The 25,080-nt window shown below is 37.4% G+C and overlaps 2 protein-coding genes across 3 annotated transcripts in view; both read right to left on the bottom strand.

The window, feature by feature from the left end:
* Positions 1-23,611, bottom strand: part of LOC135440768 (tetratricopeptide repeat protein 21B-like) — a 79,128-nt gene extending 55,517 nt beyond the window's left edge. The window contains exons 1-2 of the mRNA XM_064700101.1: positions 22,097-23,611; positions 21,437-22,039 (exon numbers count right to left, since the gene is read on the bottom strand). Of these exons, the coding sequence (XP_064556171.1) occupies positions 21,437-22,039; positions 22,097-23,611 (2,118 nt within the window). The remainder of the gene's footprint in view (positions 1-21,436; positions 22,040-22,096) is intronic.
* LOC135440770 (uncharacterized) lies at positions 23,601-24,647 on the bottom strand. 2 transcript variants are annotated; one of them, XM_064700102.1, is made up of 3 exons: positions 24,507-24,647; positions 24,083-24,435; positions 23,601-23,761 (listed from the first exon to the last, which is right to left on the bottom strand). In XM_064700102.1, exons 2-3 carry the CDS (start codon positions 24,428-24,430, stop codon positions 23,648-23,650), a joined length of 462 nt encoding a protein of 153 aa, XP_064556172.1. In that variant the 5' UTR covers positions 24,431-24,435; positions 24,507-24,647; the 3' UTR covers positions 23,601-23,647. The 2 variants fall into 2 exon arrangements, with proteins under 2 accessions (XP_064556172.1, XP_064556173.1); XM_064700103.1 differs by having other exon boundaries at positions 24,502-24,626.
* Positions 24,648-25,080: the final 433 nt, after the last annotated feature.

Here is a 25,080-nt window from a genome sequence, read left to right on the forward strand (position 1 = left end):
TACGTCATCTATACTGATTTCAGTAAGGCTTTCGACTCTGTCAACCATTTCTTGCTGCTTCATAAATTATGCCTTATCGGCTTCCCAGTCAATCTCTTGAACTGGATTTCAGAGTATTTGCGTGACAGAACCCAAAAGGTTCTTTTCAGAAATTCGTTTTCTAAACGTATCCTGGTGACTTCCGGTGTTCCTCAAGGTAGTCATCTTGGCCAGCTACTCTTTAATCTTTTCATCAATGACCTTCCCTCGATACTGTCTCACTCTTGAGTATTAATGTATGCTGATGATGTAAAATTATGCCTTGCATATAAAGATATGGCATCATGTTATCTCTTACAAGCGGACATTAATGCGTTTCAGGCTTGGTGTCTAGCCAACCTGTTAAACTTAAACTGCTCTAAATGTAAGGTAATGACCTTCTATAGAAGCCTTCCTCAATTGGTTTCTTACATCCTTGATAGCATAACGTATTCTTGAGTATGCCTCATGTATCTGGTCACCACAATATGCTACCCATCAGGACAGAATTGAATCCGTTCAGAAACAATTCTTGTTGTTTGCCCTTATTGGTTTACTTTGGGATCCTCGTGTGCGGTTACCGTCATACTCCAGTAGACTTCTAATGATTAACTTCCTTCTTTAATTAATCGTAGAACCATGCTGGGTGAAATATTTATTCATAAATTAATTACTGGTGAAATCGACTCTTCTGTGTTGACTAGCCAATTAAATTTCTCTATCCCTACTAGACTAACACGTAATTGTGTACCTTTATCGCTTCAATTTTGCTTAACTAATTATGCCTTGCATGAACCGTTCAGACTATAACAAGCATTACAGAGTATTCTGCTCGGAAGCTTCTCTTCCTCGTATAAAGTCTTCTATTCTAAACTATTTAGCAAGTAGATAGTCCTATTTTTATTTGTAATTGTATTTGTACACATACTCGTAGTTTGTATCGATTTTTTTTTTAATATTTTTTTTTCATATTTACTTTGCATTTCGTGTCGTACGTTACACGACTGCGCCCCTCGGTCGGTTGGGCGGGAGGTGGGATGCAGTACGTTGCATCGGGATTCGCGTTAAAAAAAAACTGGTCCACCTAGCAAAGGGACCATATGAAGCGATTGCAGTACAAGTAATCAAATCAAAAATTATAGGAACAACCCTGTACAAAGTACAAAATGAAACCTCTATAGAGGCAATTATTAACAAATTGCAGAATGTAATTGTGGGCGAAACATCTCAAAATGTAAAAGCCAAATGGCAACGGTACAGCAAAAAGGGAAAACGGCCACGCAATATACTAATGAAATCGATCATTTACGAAAGCTACTCGAAGCCTCGTTTATCGATGAAGGTATACCGGCAGAACATGCTAATACTCTAATTACTAGAGAGACAATTGATTCTATGGTCAAAAAACCGAGCATGAGAGCATAAAAACCGTACTAAAAGCTGAAACATGCACAACAATGGATGCAGCTATAAGCGCATACATTAGAACTAGTACGAGACTTACTGGCAATGTGAATACTGTATTGTATTCCAAAAGAGGTAATTCCTATCTCGGTAATAGCTACAGAGGTAATTATTGTGGTAGAGGAAATGCCCGTTATAATAACAGGAGCAACTATAATAATAACAACAATAATCAAAATAATAGCAATAATAGATTTCTGATTTACGTTCCGATAACATACAGTTCTGGTAATAACTTAATATTATTACCAGCAAGATCCCAAGTTGTCCGCAAAATCACTATAGCCTCAAACGAAGAAAGTGTACTAATTCCAAACAAGGAAATTCAAGCTGGTATTTACGTTGCAAATACCATTGCAACTTCTCAAAACACATTTGTCCGACTTCTAAATACAACCAATACCGATCAATTAGTTGATATAAATTACTTAGAATATGAATCACTTTCGAACTACAATGTGGTTCAAACAAACACGAAAACCAGAAAAGAAGCTGTCATATCCCAATTATCTAAAAATTTTCCACCACAATTCATATCACAGTTATCAAAGTTATGCAATAAATATACAGAAATATTCGGACTTAAAACCGAATCTTATCAACAAATAATTTTTACAAACAAAAATTGAGATTGAAGGATGATAAACCAGTTTACATAAAAATTTATAGAAATCCTCAAAGCCAAATACAAGAAATTCAAGCTCAAGTAAAAAAGTTAATTGACGACAAAACTTCGAAAAAATCTCTTTCAGATTCCGAAAGAAAAAATGGCGATTAGTAATTAACTATCGTCAGATTAATAAAAAGCTGTTATCTGATAAGTTAACCACTCCCTAGAATTGATGATATTTTAGATCAACTAGGTAGAGCAAAATATTTTTCATGCCTTGACTTAATGTCGGGATTTCATCAAATTGAATTTGAAAAAAGTTCAAGAGATATAACGTCCTTTTCAACGAGCAATGGCTCATATCGCTTCACGCGACTACCATTTGGTTAAAAGATAGCGCCTAATTCTTTCTAGAGATTGATGACTATAGCATTTTCTGGACTAGAACCGTATCAAGAATTTCTTTATATGGATGATTTAATAGTTATTGGTTGTTCCGAAAAGATATGCTTAAAAACCTAACTGATGTTTCTGACAAACGCAGGAAATACAACCTGAAACTACATCCTGAAAAATGTTCATTTTTTATGCATGAGGTCACATTTTTGGGACACAAATGCACAGATAAAGGAATCTTGCCAGATGACAAAAAATACGATGTCATTCAAAATTACCAGTTCCCCATGATGCGGATAGCGCTAGACGTTTCATTGCATTCTGTAAATACTACAGACGATTTATTAAAAATTTTGCAGACTCTTCAAGGCACATAACGAGATTATTCAAGAAAAGTATTCCATTCGAATGGACCGATGACTGCCAATTTGCATTTTTACACTTAAAATCTCAGCTTATGGAACCAACTTACTGCGAGTAAGCAAGCGTGTGGTGCTGTTTTAATTCAAAACCACAATGGCCACCAACTTCCAGTTACATACGAATCTAGATCATTTAATAACGGTGAAACTAACAAGAGCACAATTGAACAAGAATTAGCAGCCATTTATTGGGCAATAACACATTTTAGACTCTATATTTACGGTAATCATTTCATCATCAAGACAGATCACAGACCTATTCTCAATGATTAACCCGGGCTCAAAATTAACACGTATGAGACTTGAATTGGAGGAATATAATTTTTTTTTTAGAGTATCTTAAGGGTAAAGATAATTATGTACATAATGCGTTATCAAGAATAACCTCAAAGAATTAAAAGAAATTACAGGAATTATTAAGAAAGTCCCTACAAGATATCAAAGTAGACAAAAATCTTGCTCAGGAGATGAAAAATTGGAATTGCCTAAGCAATCCCTAGAAAAAGCTTCAAAGCCCAACGTATATGAAGTCATTAAAAATGACGAAGTACGTAAAGTAGTGACGTTACATGTAAAAAATATGCTATGTTTCTTTAAACATGGAATAAAAATACTGCAAGATATGATGTTAGCGAATTATATACTAATGGAATTCTTGACTTAGGTCAGTTCTTCCAAAGGCTTGAAATGCAAGCCGGTATTTATCAAATCAAATCAAAGTGGCACCGTGGGAAAATATCTTTGAACAAGTTTCAATTGATCATTTCAAACAAATGGGCAATAAAACCTTGAAAACAGTAAGAGTACCGCTACTCAACCCGGTGACCCTAATAGAAAAATAAGCTATATTGTCTTCATTTCATAATGATCCAATACAAGGAGGTCACACAGGCATGACAAAAACCTTGGCCAAGGTCAAAAGACATTATTTTTGGAAAGGTAAGACCCGATATATTACTGAGTAAATACGAAAATGTAAAAAATCAAAGGTGACAACAAACACAAAAACTCCTTTAACTATTACAGAAATCCCAATCAATGCTTTTGGTAGAATAATAGTAGACACGATCGGGCCACTACCAAAATCAGAGCAAGGCAATGAGTATGTAGTTACACTAATATGTGACTTAACAAAATATCTTGTTGCCAATGCTATGCTTGTCGCTAATGCTATATTTGAATCTTTTATTCTGAATTACGGATTTCATTATTACAGTGTTCCTAATTCAATTCCCTCAATTGCTTCTTCAAAGCCACCCTAGTTCACTCCCAGATTATTCCGATGTCGTGTTTTCTTACTAGGGCCTCCAATACTTTACCTGAAATGCCATTGGCATTCCAGATAAGCACCTTCAGTGGTGTGTTCATCGGTGGGAGATTTTTCATTTTGGCGGGCTTTAGCGCTCCCGCACGCTTTATATATTATCGGTGAACCACTCGTAGCCCTTATAGTTGGCAGGGTGGTTACCACTACAGTGGGCGCATGTTGCCGTAACTGTATCGGGCTGTGGGTAATCAGCAGTATGATGACTGTGGTCGTGTGCACATACTTCTGACATCTATGGCATTGTAAGAACCTCCTTGTTGTTGGCCGCCGGATGCAAGTTAATGAAGTGAATATTCATGGGCTCTTTGGTGACTTTGCTACTCGGATTGTGTACGTGGAGAGCGGTATGACCCTGGCTCTGCAGGTCATCGGTGAGCCCTAGGTTGAGTGTGGAGTGATGGAGGCCTTTGATTACTATGCGGCTTCTCCTCCTGCAGCTGGTATGAGTATAACTCAATTTTTTGTTCTTCCAGTATCTGTAAATGGGCACATATTTGGCTAGGAGTCGTATAGTCCTACCTAGGTTGGATATGATGGTTGGGCTATCCAGGTCCACTACTTCGGACAGTACGAGCCCCACGTCGTTGATGTCGTCGATGCTATTTAGGACGATGGGGGCGGCTTCTTTCCTCCCGTGGGGGCATTGTTATTGGCTGAGGAGTCGGCCTCAGATTCGTCCGTGTCCATGTTTCGTCGTTATCGGGTGGTGCCAAGAGAGCATATCTATTGGAAGCATATATGCAAACTGGACTAGTGTCAGTCTTGTTCTGCTTTCGGCGTGTGGAAGGTGGGATTTGCTGTCTAAGACCTGGCGCTTCTCTGCTTTTTTTCGACTGTGATTGTGGGCTGCTGCCGGGGTCTTCGGAGTCCAATAAAGGGTAGGAAGGTGGAACTGAGGTACCTCTTGCAGACATCAGCGCGGAGAATTTATTGGCAGCTGTTGTTATGCGGCTGTTAAGCATTGAGATGCTCGGCGGCGTAGCGGCATCAGCATTTAGTTGGCCTACCTTAGTTAGTTAGTTATTTTTTTGCTGTTGCTGTTCTCAGCACTCACTGGAATGACATTGCCACTGGCTGGGTGCATGTCAGCACGGCAGCGCAGACGACTTGCTCAATTTTTTTGACCACCTTATTTTTCGGTTTGATTTTATTTCGTTTCACTTAAAACAAATTGTCAGCAAGTAGTTTTGTTTTAATATTTGCCGTTTTTAATTTTTAATTTTAGTTCGCGAGCACGTCCGTTCACTTCGAACACCAAAAAGTGTCGCTCGTGCTCTGTGCATTTTTGTCTGCGCGCTTGCGCTATAAGCTCTGTGGATAAGCCGTTTGTTGTTGTTTATTATAACTACACATCGCGTCTCTTGCTCAGAAAAAGACTGTCCTAAGGGGTCTGATTGTTGGTTTTCGCAAACTAAACAATCAACTTACAGCCCTGGGTACTGAGTGAGTCTTCACTCTTTACTCTCCGTTGCCGAATACCCTTCAGCCACCGATTGCAGTTCAGCAGCCTACTACCCCGATCTGCTGTGTGATCGTCTCTTTTGCTACTCCGGTAGCTGTGAGGTCTGCTGTGGACACTGATTCTGTCCCGAATCGGCACGAGAAAAACCAGTCGAATTATCCGTGTCGTCCGCTGTCGTGGGTGTTCCGAAAGGGCGACAGCAACAATTAAATTTACAACAGCCGCTAGAAGGCTCGTCGTCCGGACTACCGGCTGTTTTAGGTACCATAGTTAATAGTGTTCCCACTGTCGTACCTGTGGCGCCTAAGCCTCTAGTCGGTGTTCCACCGAAGAGACTTATTTTTGTTTCTAGGCTTGCCCCTCACTTTTCATCAGATGATGTAAAAGGGTTTATACAGGCAAAAATTCAAGCCCCAGGTATAGTGGTGGAGAAATTTAAGTTCGCTTATGAAAGGACATTGCGTCCTTTAAAATAAGTGTTCCGCCAGAAATATTTACTGATATTTGTTGTAAAGAGTTTTGGCTGGAACTCTTAATAGTAAAAGAATATAAGGCCAAAACTAAAAATCGGACTCCGATTTTATTACCACCTATTTCTAACTAACTAATTTCATCTATCGAGCTTGCCTACCAGGATGTTAGAGGTCTTAAATCTAAACTCGCTAAACTGTATTTAGACTCTCTTGCTTTTAATTTTCATATTATCGGGTTCACTGAGACCTGGCTGAAGCCGGACATCTCAGACTCTACATGAGAGCGCGAACACTGATCCAGGCATAGCCGACCTGTTCGCAAACTTTTTTCAGACTACCTACTCCTCCTTTAGGTATAATAAAAATCAGCCTTATCCTTATCAGTTACAGAGGTCAAACTGCATCTTAAATCCCATTATTACCGAAAGTTTAAGCCGGTTTACTCACCGGGCCCTGATGGTGTTCCTGCTTGCGTGCTTAGATACTGCGCTGCAGCATTATGTAAACCTGTTTTAGAACTTTTTGTATTGTCCGTAAACACTTCATCTTTTCCGACCATTTGGAAGGAATCGTACATTATCCCTCTCCATAAGAAAGGGAGTAAGTCCGACGTCGAAAACTATAAGGGTATTTCCAAATTATCCGCTATACCTAAAGCTTTTGAGAGAATTATAACATCTCAACTGCAACATTTATGTAGTTCTATTATTCCACCTTCCCAGATTGGCTCGTGAAGCGCAGATCTACAACCACTAACTTTCTTGAGTCTACTTCGTTTGTAATTGATGGGTTTAAGAAAAGAAAGCAGACTTACGTCATCTATACTGATTTCAGTAAGGCTTTCGACTCTGTCAACCATTTCTTGCTGCTTCATAAATTATGCCTTATCGGCTTCCCAGTCAATCTCTTGAACTGGATTTCAGAGTATTTGCGTGACAGAACCCAAAAGGTTCTTTTCAGAAATTCGTTTTCTAAACGTATTCTGGTGACTTCCGGTGTTCCTCAAGGTAGTCATCTTGGCCCGCTACTCTTCACTCTTTTCATCAATGACCTTCCCTCGATACTGTCTCACTCTCGAGTATTAATGTATGCTGATGATGTAAAATAATGCCTTGCATATAAGGATATGGCATCATGTTATCTCTTACAAGCGGACATTAATGCGTTTCAGGCTTGGTGTCTAGCCAACTTTTTAAACTTAAACATCTCTTAATGTAAGGTAATGACCTTCTATAGAAGCCCTCCTCAATTGGTTTCTTATAGCCTCTGCCCACTGGCTTAAGTTTCAAATTTCACATATTTGTGTGCCACCGGTTGTCGGTAACATGTGAGTGGCAAAAGTACCGCTTATTTAAATAAACAGCTGATCGAGTTGCTTTAATTTACAAAAGCGCCGCACAGATTTTCTTCTTAAAGTAAAAAAATACGGCCCCGAAGTGGGGGCTCCATTTAATAGACTCTTTGCGGGATTTGGCCAACATTAAATGTTAAAATCTGTGGGATAATTAAAATTTAAAATTATAATTTAAAGTTACCGCTTGCCTTCGTTGCAATATCAGCTGTTTATGGTAATGAATCGATTAATCATCGCAAAATACACGAAATGTTCGGGGCGAATTTACACATTTTTTAAATATGTGACATTTTTGAAAAATGTGTGAAATGTGATTTCTTATGGAGGAACGTACAGGCCGCATTTTACGCATTTTGCAAAAATGTGACATTTTCAGAAATGTGAAAGAAATGTGTTCAGTGGGCAGAGGCTATTACATCCTTGCATACCGCTCGAGCGTGTTAATAGTACTTCTAGTGATCTAGGTGTCATCCTTGATCATAAACTTAAATTCGACTCTCATGTTAATACCGTGGTCAATAAGGCCAGAATAGTTATGGGTTTCATCAAGCGATGGTCGAAGGAGTTTGACGATCCGTACACGACAAAAACACTTTATATATCTTTGGTACGACCTATTCTTGAGTATGCCTCATGTATCTGGTCACCACAATATGCTACCCATCAGGACAGAATTGAATCCGTTTAGAAACAATTCTTGTTGTTTGCCCTTAGTGGTTTAAATTGGGATCCTCGTGTGCGGTTACCGTCATACTCCAGCAGACTTCTGATGATTAAGCTTCCTTCTTTGATTAATCGTAGAACCATGCTGGGTGCAATATTTATTCATAAATAAATTACTGGTGAAATCGACTCTTCTGTGTTGACTTGCCAATTAAATTTCTCTATCCCTACTAGGCTAACACGTAATTTTACCCCCTTATCGCTTTAATTTTGCTTAACTAATTATGCCTTGCATGAACCGTTCAGGGTTCTCTGTGATGACTATAACAAGCATTGCAGAGTATTCTGCTCTGAAGCTTCTCTTCCTCGTATAAAGTCTTCTATTTAGCAAGTAGATAGTCCTATTTTTATTTGTAATTGTATTTGTACACATACTCGTAGTTTGTAGCGTTTCTTTATTTATTATTTTTTTTTCATATTTACTTTGCATTTCGTGTCGTACGTTACACGACTGCGCCCCTCGGTCGGTTGGGCGGGAGGTGGGATGCAGTACGTTGCATCAGGATACGCGTTAAAAAAAAAAAAAAAAAAACTTCAACTTTGTTAACTCTAAACTCTAAACGGAGAAATCTATTTTGCACGAACACTGATCCAGGCATTTTTTTTTTCTTTTTTCAAACTACCTACTTTTCCCAATCAGTTACTGACGGTAAATTGCATCCTAAATCCTATTATTACTGAAAGTTCGCTTCTCAGCGACCTTAACACAATCAAGCCGGTATACACCACGGGCCCTGATGGTGTTCCCGCTTGCGTGCACAGGTATTGTGCTGCAGCACTATGTAAACCTATTCTAAAACTTTTTGTATAGTCTGCAAGCATTTTATTTTTCCCGACCATTTGGAAAGAATGGTTTATTATTCCTCTTCATAAGGAAAAGAGTAAATCTAATATCGAAAACTTTAGAGGTATATTTAAATTATCCGCTATCCCAAATGCCCCATGTAGCTTTTTATGTATCTCTATTATTTAACTATTCCAGCATGGAGACCAGAAGCGTAGATCTGCAGCCACTATCCTTCTTGAGTTTACCATCTATACTGATCGTAGTAAGGCGTTCGACTCCGTTAATCACTCCTTAATACTTCAGAAATAATGCCTTCGTGGCTAGTCAATATTCTGAGCTGGATCTAAAAGTACTTGCGTAACATAATCCAAAAGATTATTTTTAAGAAATTTTTTTTTAATGAATTCAGGTGATTTCTCGTCCTCCCCAAGTTAGTCATCTTGGCCCGCTACTCTTTACTCTTTTCATCAATAATCTCTCTCGATACTGTATCAATCTCGATTACTAATGTAGACTTCCTTAAATGGTTTCTTACATATTTTTTCTCACATATTTTATTTTTTTATTTATTAATGGTGGACAAAACGAGTGTCTTCCTAATTATTCAATACATTATATATACAATTATGGAAATTAAATGCTAAGAGCCTAGTTAGAGAACACAAATTTCTAATAGCATCACCGACCGATGGAGGTGTTTTATTTGCCAGTCCGGCCAGATGTGCCCCTTTTCACAGCTAATTATGTCGGTGACGCTATTATAGCCTACATCTCAGAAAAATGGTGTAAGTAGGAAAAAATGTTTCTTAAGTAAAATTAAAAACAATCTTATTTTGCAATATTATTTAAGAAAATATTACAAATAGGAGAAAAGAAAGTAAGAAGATTGTTAATAGAGTAAAGAACTGTATGCTAGATAGGATGAAGAGATAGTATTGGGAAATCACCGAACCGGTGGGGGAAAATTTACAGCCTGTCCGGCAAGCTATGCCCCTGCTCATAGCTGGGAATGGTCAGTGACTTCCCGAAGGTATCCTAAAACAACGATTTTATTAGGTGTAGAGAAAGTTCGGAAGAGAAAACGTGATGCAAACTATTGTAATTTTTACATAGCACGCGAAAAGGATTGTGCATAGCGTAGTCTGTTGTGCACGTCGATAGGAATAAGGGGCGGTAATTTCTGGTTGGTCTTGAAGGAACAGAGAATTGAAGAAGTCCTAGCAAAAAAGGATAATCAATATCGTCAACAACCAACTAATGTAGAAAGACAACACCGAGAATTGTCCTACGGTTGGTTAACGACGGAAGATTAAGAAGAAGCAGCCTGCTGGAATAGAATGGCAACCGAAGATTAGGGTCCCAATTTAAACCTCGTAAGGCAAAAAGCAGAAATTGCTTCTGAACAGATTCAATACGATCTTGGCTATTGTTATACTGCGGAGACCAGATGCCAGAGCAGTATTCAAGGATAGGACGAACAAGAGAGATGTACAGAAGTTTCGTTATATAAGGATCGTTAAACTCTTTAGACCATCGTTTAATGAATCCAAGTACACTTTTTGCCTCAATAACGATGGTATCTATGTGAAGATTGAAGAAGAGTTTAGAATCAAAAAGAACGCCTAGATCCTTAACTGTTAGTATACGTTGCAATGGAGTATTGTCGGTTGTATAACTGACAAGATAATGTGTAGTACGATTAAATGTCATAAGCATACACTTTGAACAATTCAGATGCAATTGATTGGCCGAACATCAAAGTTGCATAGCGTTCAAATCGTCTTGAAGACGAGAATGATGTAGGGGATTAGTGTATGATAGAATAAGTTTCATATCGTCCGCATACATGATTACACGGGCATGTAATATAACAGAGGGAGATCATTTATAAAAAGAATGAAGAGTAAAGGACCAAGATGACTACCTTGAGGAACACCAGAAGTAACGTGAACCTGTTTAGAGGTAGTCAGCCTCAGCATTACTCTTTGGGTCCTACCTTTTAAATAAGAACTTATCCAAAACAAAAAAGACGGAGGGAAACCTGTGCGGTCAAGTTTAAAAAGTAAAATGACTTGGTGCACAGAGTCAAACGCCATACTGAAGTCAGTGTAAATGACATCAGTTTGCATTTTCGAAAGGAAAGCATCATTTACCAAGGAAGTAAACTCAAGCAGATTGGTCGTAGTTGACCGATTATTTACGAATCCATGTTGAACAGGGGTAACAACTGATTTGCAGAAATGCTGCAAATTCGAAGTGATTATTTTTTCAAATATTTAAGCAGTAGCGGACAGTTTCGCAATGCCCCTGTAGTTTTGTATATCAGACTTTCCACTTTGCTTGTGGAGAGGAATGATATAAGATTCTTTCCAAAGAGATGGAAAGACAGAAGATTCAAGGGATGGATTAAAAAGCTTTAGTAATGGATAAACAAGGGAAGAACTACACTCCTTGAGTAGACAACTAGGAATATAGTCAGGCGAGAAAGAAGATTTTAAAGAATTTAAAGCTAAAAGGAGAGAGGAATGGGAAATAATAGGAGGTATAGAACTAGAGGAAGTAATAGTATAAGGGTAAGAATTATTATTAGGACAGACTGAAGAGTAAGTTTATTGAAAAACATTTGCAAAGAGGTAAGCAGAATCAGAGTCATTGCTAGCTTTATCCATCCCGAGAGAAAACAAAGATGGCAAACTTGAAGATTTACGCTTCAAGTTTACAAAATTGTAAAACTGTTTCGGATTTAGGGCAAATTGCCTTTTGCAACGAGTTAGATAATTCAGAAGAAAGAATTCAGAAGAAAGAAGTGCGACTTGGCTATGGAATATTTAGCCAAGTCTGTACACGAACCAGACATATTAACTTTTTAAAATATAAAGATTTTATATTTTTTAGATTCGATAATTTGGGAGTAAACCAAGGTGGCTTTAAAGAAGTAGTCGAAGGAATTGACTTGGGAATACACATATCTAAGAGGGAGTTTAGGGTGTTATAAAAAAAGTTAATAGCAGTATTCATGCCAACCGAGTCATATAAGAAAGACCAATCGGTTGAATAAATAAGTTGATTCAGTAATGTAAAGTAGGATGATATACATCCTCAGAAAGAGATAAAGGAGGGAACCTAGACACTTTAGAAATAAGGTAGTCGTTAACAAATACAAGATCAAGTGTTCTATTCAAATGATTAGAAATTGAATTGATTTGAAACAACGAAAGGTCAAGCATGCAATCTATAAAGTCATGCTGTGCTGAGGGCACTAGATAATTTTCGGCAGTGAAAAGTGACCAAGAGATGTTCGGCAAATTAAAATCACCCAACACAATAAAAAGGTCATTATCACGCACGTGTGAAGAAACTTCTTTAATACAAGAAATATGTTTCATATAAACTTGAATATCAGAAGTAGGAGGAACATAAGAGCATATAATATAAATATTCCGTGTACGAAAAGACACCTTGACTGAGACAATCTCAGCGTCACAAAGCGTACTAAAACAGAAAAGTTCTGACTGGAGAGTGGCTTTAACGGCAATTAATACCCCACCACCTCGAGTCGACCGATCATTTCTATGCAAAATAAAATTATTCGAAAAAGCCTCAAAATCAGATATGGTTGAATTTAACCATGTTTCTGAAAATGTGATTATATCCGAATCGAAGGAAGTGCTGGCCATGAAAAGATTTTAAAGTTTTGAAATGAGACCTCTGACATTCTGATAATGAATTAAGACTTGGTCAGAAGAAGAAGCTAGTTTTTTGGGGAAGAAATTGTACCCTGTATTGAAGGGACTGGAAGGGTGAGAGGCTGGTTACGCTTTTTTGGCTTGAATTCGTGAACAATCATGTGTGGAGGCCAAAATTTGGGATCACAAATGATTGGGAACATATCATGTCAAATATTTATTTTGAATAATGATATTTCACGAGGAGTGGAGAAATTAAATTTGGTAATTGACACGCTAGCAAAAGATTTGCTTTTGATTGTTTTTAACAATCTGGGCAAGATTGCGCGCAGGTCTACCTTTGCAACCAGGAGCTGAGGGGGCTGAGGCAGTTTGGCTAACTGGGACAGGTTCAGGTACGGGGACTAATGGGACTATTACAGGGGATAAAATAGGGGTAATATTTGGGCAGTCGCTCGGAGAAGGCGATAATGACAACATTGGAGATAAATCCAAGTTGCTAGGCAGGGACAACAGAGGCATAGGTGTCTGGACAGACGGAGAGGGCAACTGCAAAAATTGAGGCTCCAACCGGCGATTGGTTGGAGACTCGAATTTGTATTTGCTAAGCAACTCACAACTCGAGTCAAAACTACTCGAGAGCTGCTTAGCCACGTTATTTAGTTTTAAGAATTGATTTCTCACAGAATTATACATTCTGGAGAAATCAATTTTCTTGTCGATGCATTGTGGGCACGACCAACGAAAGCCGCCGCAGCCCTTCTTGGCGAGTTGTGAGAGCGCAGAGCATAACGAAACACGGTGCACAAAAATAGAGCAAGTAGAGTAGAGCTCAAAAAATAACTATTTGTACACAAACAAATTGTTTGGAGCGAAAAGCAACAGCAAAAGTTTGCGAGAGCGCGATGCACAAGCAGAAATATGCACCAGCGAACACACGCACAAACAAGTGTATGCACAGGGAAGCACCAAAGCAAAAGAATCAAAACAGGCAATAACAACAATACGTAACTGACGCCGTGTTTAATAAATGCAATAATTAACAGACTTACATTGCACAACAGATAACACTTTGCAAAAGTTATAAAAGCTTTTTAAATAAAGCACAAAAAATGCAAAATTTAGAAATAAAAAGCAGGATTAAAGCGAAAAAATATATAAAAATCTTGGAGCACAAGTAAAACATGTCAATCACTCTCAACTGAGAGCTCTCTCTTGATAGTTAACCGCTCGAGCGTGTCAACAGTTCCAGTAATAAGTAAGTGATCTAGGTGTCATTTTTGATCATAAACTTAAATTCGACTCTCATGTTACGACCGTGGTGAGTCAAGCGATGGTCAAGGGGGTTTGACGATCCGTACACGATAAAGACCCCTTATATATCTCTGGTACGACCTATTAGAGTATGCTTCATGTGTCTGGTCCCTACAATATTCTATTCACCAAGACAGGATTGAATCTGTACAGAAGTCATTCTTGTTTTTTGCCCCGCGTGGTTTTAATTGCGATCCTCGGTTACCGCCATACCCCAGTAGAGTTCTGACAATTAATCTTCCTTCTTAATTAATCGTAGAACTAAGATTGATGTAATATTTATTCATAAGTTAATTAGGGGTGAAATCGACTCTTCTGGGTTGACTAGCCAATTAAATTTCACTGTCCCTACTAGACTAACACGTAATTATACACCCTTATTGCTTCAAGTATTTTCAACTACTTAGCTATGCCGTGCATGTACCGTTCAGAGTCCTCTGTGATAATTATAACAAACTTTGTAAAATATTCTGGTCGGAGTCTTCTTTTCGTATTTAGCAAGTAGATAGTCTTAGTTTGTATTTGCGTTTGTACTTCGCGACTCGTGTCGTACGTTACACGAATACGCCCCTCGGTTGGATGGGTTGGAGGTGGGATGCAGCACATTGCATCGGTATTCGCGGGAAATTTTTCAACCCCATAAGTTATATATATTCTTGATCAGCATCAATAGCCGAGTCGATCTAGCCGAGTCGATCTAGCCGGGTCCGCTTGACTGTCTATGTATAAACGCAAGGATCTCAGAACCTATAAGAGCTAGAGTTGAAATTTTGAAAGTAGGCCCTCCTAGTGCCCGCGCAGTACGAGTTTTTTTCGGGAATCCATAACACGCCCCGTTTCCAAGTAATCGATAAGTATCGATATCGAATTCCTTTTTTTTTTTGAGCAACTCTCTTAGGTTTTAAGAGCTAGGTCAGCAAATTTGACATGTAGCCTCTAGAATAGTATATTTACAATACAGCCCCGTAGCAATAAATCAAATATGTAAACCAATTGGAAATACCTAATAACTTAAGCCAAAACTTTAATGCAATTTCCTTTTTTAGAATATACTAATAGATTTAATGTTACTAGATTTAATGTTGAATTTAATCAAAAGCAGTTCAGAAACGCAAAAGTTAATAAACATAACTTGTTCTTATATTGACATGTGTTTGCGGCATCTAGCGCAAATTGCAAAAATTTCATACACATTCATATGCGATTATATTGTTTTCTGTGCTTTGTGTATATTGAGAATGAATTGTGGGTATGGCTGTCGAGTGGAGGCGGTGGCAAGCAGTGTGGTCGCCATGGGATAGAGTCCAATTGGGAGGGACTTTATTTTATTAATTTTTTGTATTACTGATAAAGCGAGCAACATTTTGTGTTAGTAGAAGAGGGTTCAGGGTATCCCCTAGTGGAGAACTTCTGACTAGAATACTCTTGTTTTTTTATTTTTATAAATTTTGTATTAAAACATATTGGATTTTGCATTTATACTTTCTTTGTAGAACTTCTTCGAGTTAGCTTTTGCGTTACCAAAGAATACGTATGTTAATTTCTGTACGAAGACAATCTGCAAATCTATTTATTTCGCAGTGGCATCCAACTTATATCTTCCTTTTTTCTCAATGTTCTATACACCTCTCAGCGCCATTAACTTAGTTGTAGCTCACATTAATTATTATTTTTTTCTCTTATTTGTCGTATATCTCTATATATAAAACTGTTTGTGCTGACTTGCTGACTGATTGGTGATCAACGCACAGCCCAAACCGTAAGAGCTAGGAAGTTGAAATTTTCACTGCAGTTACCTTATGTGACGAAGGTGCACGTTAAGACGGGGTTTCGGGAAATTCCAACCGCAAGTATGGAAAAATCACGACAAACGTTCGTATGCAACTTTTTTGTTTACCATCCGATCGACCTCAAACTCATTTTCAAAAATCTTTGTTTAAATTCATATGAATGATATAAGATTCTTTTCAAAGAGATGGAAAGACAGAAGATTCAAGGGATGGATTAAAAAGCTCTAGTAATGGATAAACAAGGGAAGAACTACACTCCTTGAGTAGGCAACTAGGAATATAGTCAGGCCCAGGAGAGAAAGAAGATTTTAAAGAATTTAAAGCTAAAAGGAGAGAGGAATGGGAAATAATAGGAGGTATAGAACTAGAGGAAGTAATAATATAAGGGTAAGAATTATTATTAGGACAGACTGAAGAGTAAGTTGATTGAAAAAAATTTGCTAAGAGGTAAGCAGAATCAGAGTCATTGCTAACTTTATCCATCCCGAGAGAAAACGAAGATGGCAAACTTGAAGATTTACGCCTTAAGTTTACAAAATTGTAAAACTGTTTCGGATTTAGGGCAAATTGCCTTTTGCAACGAGTAAGATAATTCAGAAGAAAGAAGTTCGACTTGGCTATGGAATATTTAGCCAAGTCTGTACACGAACCAAACATATTAAACTTTTTAAAATATTAAGATTTTATATTTTTTAGATTCGATAATCTGGTAGTAAGCCAAGGTGGCTTTGAAAAAGTAGTCGAAGGAATTGACTTGGGAATACACATATCTAAGAGGGAGTTTAGGGTGTTATAAAAAAAGTTAATAGCAGTATTCATGCCAACCGAGTCATATAAGAAAGACCAATCGGTTGAATAAATAAGTTGATTCAGTAATGTAAAGTAGGATGATATACATCCTCAGAAAGAGATAAAGGAGGGGACCTAGACACATTAGAAATAAGGTAGTCGTTAACAAATACAAGATCAAGTGTTCTATTCAAATGATTAGAAATTGAATTGATTTGAAACAACGAAAGGTCAAGCATGCAATCTATAAAGTCATGCTGTGCTGAGGGCACTAGATAATTTTCGGCAGTGAAAAGTGACCAAGAGATGTTCGGCAAATTAAAATCACCCAACACAATAAAAAGGTCATTATCACGCACGTGTGAAGAAACTTCTTTAATACAAGAAATATGTTTCATATAAACTTGAATATCAGAAGTAGGAGGAACATAAGAGCATGTAATATAAATATTCCGTGTACGACACCTTGACTGAGACAATCTCAGCGTCACAAAGCGTACTAAAACAGAAAAGTTCTGACTGGAGAGTGGCTTTAACGGCAATTAATACCCCACCACCTCGAGTCGACCGATCATTTCTATGCAAAATAAAATTATTCGAAAAAGCCTCAAAATCAGATATGGTTGAATTTAACCATGTTTCTGAAAATGTGATTATATCCGAATCGAAGGAAGTGCTGGCCATGAAAAGATTTTAAAGTTTTGAAATGAGACCTTTGAAATTCTGATAATGAATTAAGACTTGGTCAGAAGAAGAAGTTAGTTTTTTGGGAAAGAAATTGTACCCTGTATTGAAGGGACTGGAAGGGTGACAGGCTGGTTACGTTTTTTTGGCTTGAATTCGGGAACAATCATGTGTGGAGGCCAAAATTTGGGATCACAAATGATTGGAAACATATCTTTTTGAATAATGATATTTCACGAGGAGTGGAGAAATTAAATTTGGTAATTGACACGCTAGCAAAAGATTTGCTTTTGATTGTTTTTAACAATCTGGGCAAGATTGCGCGCAGGTCTACCTTTGCAACCAGGAGCTGAGGGGGCTGAGGCAGTTTGGCTAACTGGGACAGGTTCAGGTACGGGGACTAATGGGACTATTACAGGGGATAAAATAGGGGTAATATTTGGGCAGTCGCTCGGAGAAGGCGATAATGACAACATTGGAGATAAATCCAAGTTGCTAGGCAGGGACAACAGAGGCATAGGTGTCTGGACAGACGGAGAGGGTAACTGCAAAAAATGAGGCTCCAACCGGCGATTGGTTGGAGACTCGAATTTGTATTTGCTAAGCAACTCACAACTCGAGTCAACACTACTCGAGAGCTGCTTAGCCACGTTATTTAGTTTTAAGAATTGATTCCTCACAGAATTATACATTCTGGAGAAATCAATTTGCTTGTCGATGCATTGTGGGCACGACCAACGCAAGCCGCCGCAGCCCTTCTTGGCAATTGCAGCGATCTTGTCGCAATCACGCCCAGTGAGACCTGCACATTTAGCATGCATTATATTCTCACACAGCCAGCAATTAACAAATGTTGGCAATGCAGAATCATCAGCCTGCTTCAACGTGCAAGGTTTCTTACAGCACGACATAATTACTACCAGAGATAAGCAGAAGTTGCGAGAGCGCAGACCATAACGAAACACGGTGCACAAAAATAGAGCAAGTAAAAGCTCAAAAAATAACTATTTGTATACAAACAAATTGTTTGGAGCGAAAAGCAACAGCAAAAATTTGCGAGAGCGCGATGCACAAGCAGAAATATGCAGCAGCGAACACACGCACAAACAAGTGTATGCACAGGGAAGCACCAAAGCAAAAGAATCAAAACAGGCAATAACAACAATACGTAACTGACGCCGTGTTTAATAAATGCAATAATTAACAGACTTACGTTGCACAACAGATAACACTTTGCACAAGTTATAAAAGCTTTTTAAATAAAGCACAAAAAATGAAAAATTTAGAAATAAAAAGCAGGATTTAAGCGAAAAAATATATAAAAATCTTGGAGCACAAGTAAAAAACGTCAATCACTCTCAACTGAGAGCTCTCTCTTGATAGTTAGCCGCACGAGCGTGTCAACAGTTCCAGTAAACTTAAACTTAAATTCCACTCTCATGTTACGACCGTGGTGAGTCAAGCGATGGTCAAGGGGGTTTGACGATCCGTACACGACAGAGACCCCTTATATATCTCTGGTACGACCTATTAGAGTATGCTTCATGTGTCTGGTCCCTACAATATTCTATTCACCAAGACAGGATTGAATCTGTACAGAAGTCATTCCTGATTTTTGCCCTGCGTTGTTTTAATTGCGATCCTCGGTTACCGCCATACCCCAGTAGAGTTCTGACAATTAATTTTCCTTCTTAATTAATCGTAGAACTAAGATTGATGTAATATTTATTCATAAGTTAATTAGGGGTGAAATCGACTCTTCTGGGTTGACTAGCCAATTAAATTTCACTGTCCCTACTAGACTAACACGTAATTATACACCCTTATCGCTTCAAGTATTTTCAACTACTTAGCTATGCCGTACTGAACCGTTCAGAGTCCTCTGTGATAATTATAACAAACTTTGTAAAATATTCTGGTCGGAGTCTTCTCTTCGTCTTTTACAGTCATCGAATCTAAACTATTTAGCAAGTAGATAGTCTTAGTTTGTATTTGCGTTTGTACTTCGCGACTCGCGTCGTACGTTACACGAATACGCCCCTCGGTTGGATGGGTTGGAGGTGGGATGCAGCACATTGCATCGGTATTCGCGGGAAATTTTTCAACCCCATAAGTTATATATATTCTTGATCAGCATCAATAGCCGAGTCGATCTAGCCGTGTCCGCTTGACTGTCTATGTATAAACGCAAGGATCTCAGAACCTATAAGAGCTAGAGTTGAAATTTTGAAAGTAGGCCCTTCTAGTGCCCGCGCAGTATGAGTTTTTTTCGGTAATCCATAACACGCCCCGTTTCCAAGTAATCGATAAGTATCGATATCGAATTCCTTTTTTTTTTTGAGCAACTCTCTTAGGTTTTAAGAGCTAGGTCAGCAAATTTGACATGTAGCCTCTAGAATAGTATATTTACAATACAATATTTACAATTAACAATCTTATATTTTATAGCCTCGTAGCAATAAATCAAATATGTAAACCAATTGGAAATACCTAATAACTTAATCCAAAATTTTAATGCAATTTCCTTTTTTAGAATATACTAATAGATTTAATGTTACTAGATTTAATGTTGAATTTAATCAAAAGCAGTTCAGAAACGCAAAAGTTAATAAACATAACTTGTTCTTATATTGACATGTGTTTGCGGCATCTAGCGCAAATTGCAAAAATTTCATACACATTCATATGCGATTATATTGTTTTCTGTGCTTTGTGTATATTGAGAATGAATTGTGGGTATGGCTGTCGAGTGGAGGCGGTGGCAAGCAGTGTGGTCGCCATGGGATAGAGTCCAATTGGGAGGGACCTTATTTTATTAATTTTATGTATTACTGATAAAGCAAACGAGCTCATAGCGCGAGCAACATTTTGTGCAGAAGAGGGTTCAGGGTATCCCCTAGTGGAGAACTTCTGACTAGAATACTCTTGTTTTTTTATTTTTATACATTTTGTATCAAAACATATTGGATTTTGCATTTATACTTTCTTTGTAGAACTTCTTCGAGTTAGCTTTTGCGTTACCAAAGTATACGTATGTTAATTTCTGTACGAAGACATTCTGGAAATCTATTTATTTCGCAGTAGCATCCAACTTATATCTTCTATACACCTCTCAGCGCCATAAACTTAGTTGTAGCTCACATTAATTATTATGTTTTTCTCTTATTTGTCGTATATCTGACTGATTGGTGATCAACGCACAGCCAAAACCGTAAGAGCTAGGAAGTTGAAATTTTCACTGCAGTTACCTTATGTGACGAAGGTGCACGTTAAGACGGGGTTTCGGGAAATTCCAACCGCAAGTATGGAAAAATCGCGAAAAACGTTCGTATGCAACTTTTTTGTTTACCATCCGATCGACCTCAAACTCATTTTCAAAAATCTTTGTTTAAATTCATTTGAGGGGTGTTTCGCACTTTTTGGAAAATCCTTCCCTCCTGGATGGGGGAAAGATTTGGTGGGTGACGTTTCGCAATCAAATTCATTTTCAAGGATCTACACAAAAAATCATTTGAGACGGGTTTCGCATTTTTTGCAAAATTCGGACTCTTTCGGTGGAAAGTGCACCTCTTGGTGAAAATGCGGCTCAAAAATTTGGTGGGTGACGTTTAGCCCTCAAATTCATTTCCAAAGATCTATATGAAAATTCCTTTGAGACGTGTTTTTTACTTTTCGCAGAATCCAAACTCCTTCGGTATTAATTCGATTCAAAGATTCGTTGGGTGTAGTTTTAAGTTTTGTCCGATTTGCTTCAGACTTATTTTCAAAGCTCTACATAAAAACTTAATGCATGCGTGCTTTAGCGATTTGGGAAATTCCACCCGAAACAAAGGTAAATTGGCGGAAAACGGGTGTATAACAATTTTTTGGTTACCATCCTATCGGCTAAAAAAATATTTGCAAAGCTTTTTTAAAAACATTTTTTTTACACGAGCCACGTTAAAATTTTCATAATAATATCACATTCATCCTTCTACTACAGAAATTTGCCGAAAACAATTATACCCTTCTTACCCAATTTCAATGGGTTCACGGTATACAAAGTAATTTTAGTTTCCATGAAGGGGACAAAACAAATCCAAATATAAAGAAACGATTAGCCAAAATATACTTTTTCATTTTGAATTTCACACTTACCTGTATATAGAACGATTCATCTGGTTTGATTGTAGACAGCAGATTTATAGCTTCGCTAACATTACATTTTTCAAGCATAAGTTGAGATTGAGCAATAACTAAACGGCCTCTTTCAGTAGTGCTGCTAAATTCTTCAAGGGCAGTCTGCAAAATACGTTCGCTTTCGTAAATTCCATGTGCATCACCCATCTCGCGAAGAACATAAATTAACTCTATGTATATAGTCATTTTATGAGAACTATATATGTTATTATCGGTTTGCGTATTATAAATCTGCTGGACACCTTTTGACATTTCTCCAAATAATTGCAACGCAAACAGAAAACTCTGATACGCTTCTGATAGCTTCTGTTGATGCTTAAGTATTATACCCTTTAGCAAATGGTACATAGGCCGTTCACGGACTGTAAATTCCTGTGATAAAGACAGTTCTAGATACTCCAACGCTTTCAAGTACTTCCTTTTTTCCACTAGTATTTGAGCCAATAATATATGAGCTTCAGTGAATGTATCTCCAAATAAATTAAGAATGCCCTGCAAACGGCTTATGGCTTGGGAATGTTGACCACAAAGAAATTCAACCTTTGCTCGCAAAAACAAGGCCTGCAAAATAATAAAAAAAATGTATGTGTAATTCAGATTAATTCAATACATATTTACTTCTTTATGTCCGGGACATATATGTAGTATGGTTTCCAATATGTTAAGACTGTGCTTGAGGGTAATATGCAATGATTCCTGACCCAAATCCAAGTCATAGCGTGATTCTTTTATTGGAGCTGGAGTGTGTCGAATCAGCTCCCTACATATCTCAAGCATAAAATCAGGATTCATGGAGCATACATATTCAAAACCAAAAGGAAGATTATTTAATTTTTGACAATGTAGCTCAGCCGCTTCTGCCAACAAGTTCACTGATGACGTCTTCTGCTCCTTGGGATCAGCCAACAAAGCGGACATATAAAAAACCATTGGATTAGGTTTAAGGTCAGTAAGCTTCATGAGGTAGGATAACTGTTGTTGTATTTGTTGCCTACTCTCAAAATCTGTAGGAGATTTCAATTTACACAACGTTAGGCCACAAAGCGCATTAAAGTTGTTGCTATCAACATTACAGGCCAAACGAAATGCACGTTCTGCATCGGAAATATTGTCTAGTAATAATTTCTGATAGCCTAATTCAGCTAAAAGGTTCACATTACCAGGATTCAATTCATTGACCTTTTCAATACATCGCAGGGTCAATCCCAGTAGTTCAGTATTTCTTGAACAGATGCGAGAAAATAGTTGGCATATTTTAACAAGAAGTATAACATTACCGGGCTCAGCATACTCTACAGAAATTAGCAGTTGTTGAAGTGTAGCCATCCCAGCTTTGAAATTGCTTTCTCGCACGATATTCAACATGCCCTTATTGCGCAGAGCTGCCACATTAAAAGACTCAATATTGATCACTTTAATGGCAGTTTCCAGCGAGTTATCCCAGTCTAGTGCAGCAAGATGCGTTTCCATTTTCTCAATAAGAAGTATACTTGTGTCGGGAACTCGTATGCTAAGCTTATTGATTAATAAAAGGGCCTCTTCAAATTGTCGTCGCTTTTGAAAATATCGCACAAGTGCTAATGATGCATCAATACTCTTTCCATTGCTTCGGGAAATACACCCTTCGAGCAAGCTGTGCAATTTCCGATTTGTAGAGAGATCCATACACGAAGATAGCTCGCACCAAATTTTCAGGACAAGAGCTGCATCAGAAATGGCATCATTTTTCATAGACCTGCCGATGTAATCTAAGGCCACATCAAACTTGCCAACTAAGTATAAGAAGGCAGCTGTATAATAACATGAAGAAGTGCTAACGGTTTTGTTTTCGTCAACTATTCGACGTTCAAGTGCTTGTATTGCTTCCACATTTATTAAGTGGCAATGTTTGTGAGCGTAGATAAGTGCCATTTTGGCTGCCAAGCCCAATTCCAATTCATTTTTTAATGGGTTCAATTCACGGATACACTCCTGCATTCGATTTCCCAAGGCAAGCGCAATACCATTGAACAATCTAAAGTCTGATTGCATGGGAAACTTGGTTAATCCGTCTAATGCCGTTTTCTGCATTGAGTTATAAAACCGCATTCTTCCATAGTACAGTACTAAGCTTTTATAGTCATTAGAGTCCATAATGATAATATTCAAATTTATTAATAAATTACACAGTTAATACAAGATATATTTTAAGTAACGTGGTTCATATTGTTCAATATAGAATTGCACAAAACTGCATGATATTTTGAGAATTAAGTCATGTTGTACCGCATATTCCAAAGCTACCTGAAAAGAGACAAATTATACATACAATAACTTTACCGCAAACATACATATGTATGTGTAAACAAATGTAGTCATAACTTAAATTTATTTACATACTAATCACATTTCTAGTGCTATATTTTCATTTTTATATTTTTTTAGATTGAACTTATGTTAATATGTATTTCACAAAGAACCATCCGGACTACTAAATTTGACTGGGTGACTTTCTTCAATATACTATAGCATTTTTTATATATGTGTGTACGGTTTAGTTTGTTGAATAGCAACCAGATTGCATAGCAACGGTTTATGAAATGAAGCGAGGTGGTATACAAATACCTTAGCCAATAACTTGCCCAGACCGTGTCCGCCCAATTTTTTAGGAACCTTTGTTTGCTTTATTTCCATAACTCCATCTTTAATAGTGTATTTCAAATCAGCAACTTTATCGTTCATTTCTATAAAAAATCTATTTTCTTCGTGCATTATTTTAATAATTGTACCCATGCACCTACAATGGATACGCAGTCTGGATGTTTGAAATGTTTCTGTTTTTTTTAAAGATGTGAAACTTTGAGTTCTATGAAGCAGCTGTAATTGTGAATATACAACCCGATTTGCTTTTGGCAAGGAAATGGTGGAAATATTTTTAATGCTGCTGCACATAACTCTTGAAACGGAAAACATATTATCTAAAGTAGGAAAATGAGAAAAATTAATTATTCATTTAATAAAAGTTTATAATTAAAAACTAATACTTAACACAAGTACCAAGGCCCTCACAAGTTTTATAATTTTCCTCCGAGTTGATAGTCCTAAGCAATTCAATTTGGGATGGAGATGGATATTAAAGATGAGAAATTTTTAATTAGCCCATTTCAAGTATCAAGTATTAAAAAGTAACTAGATACTGATGATACCACTTCCAAGAGTACTTGTAATTAGGGATGATCGATAGTGTTATTTCTGTGTCACAGTGACAACTGTGACAGTTACAAAAAAATACCAGCTACAAATAACAGCGACTGTTACTCGACTTCTAGGCGCACCGTTTTTTATAAAAAAATATATATAAGAAAAAACCAAATAAAATGTTATAATGTTATGCTCTATAACAATTTTTTTTTTTATATTTGATTTAAATATTATTATTATATATGAAGTTTAAAAAGGTTTTCGTTGGCATTTAGGAAAATCAGCATTTGGACCTTATCGTCACTTAATCGTGTTGTACGATCTGACAATAAAAGGCCAGCTTGAGAAAAAAGGCGCTATCATGGTTTTTGTAGGTTCAAGTTCAAAATAACAGCCAATTACACATCAGTTTCATAGTTATT

This window comes from Drosophila montana, unplaced genomic scaffold (assembly GCF_035044405.1).
Source record: "Drosophila montana isolate Dmon_TW-CO22-7 unplaced genomic scaffold, ASM3504440v1 contig_1638_1, whole genome shotgun sequence".
Lineage (NCBI taxonomy): Eukaryota > Metazoa > Arthropoda > Insecta > Diptera > Drosophilidae > Drosophila > Drosophila montana.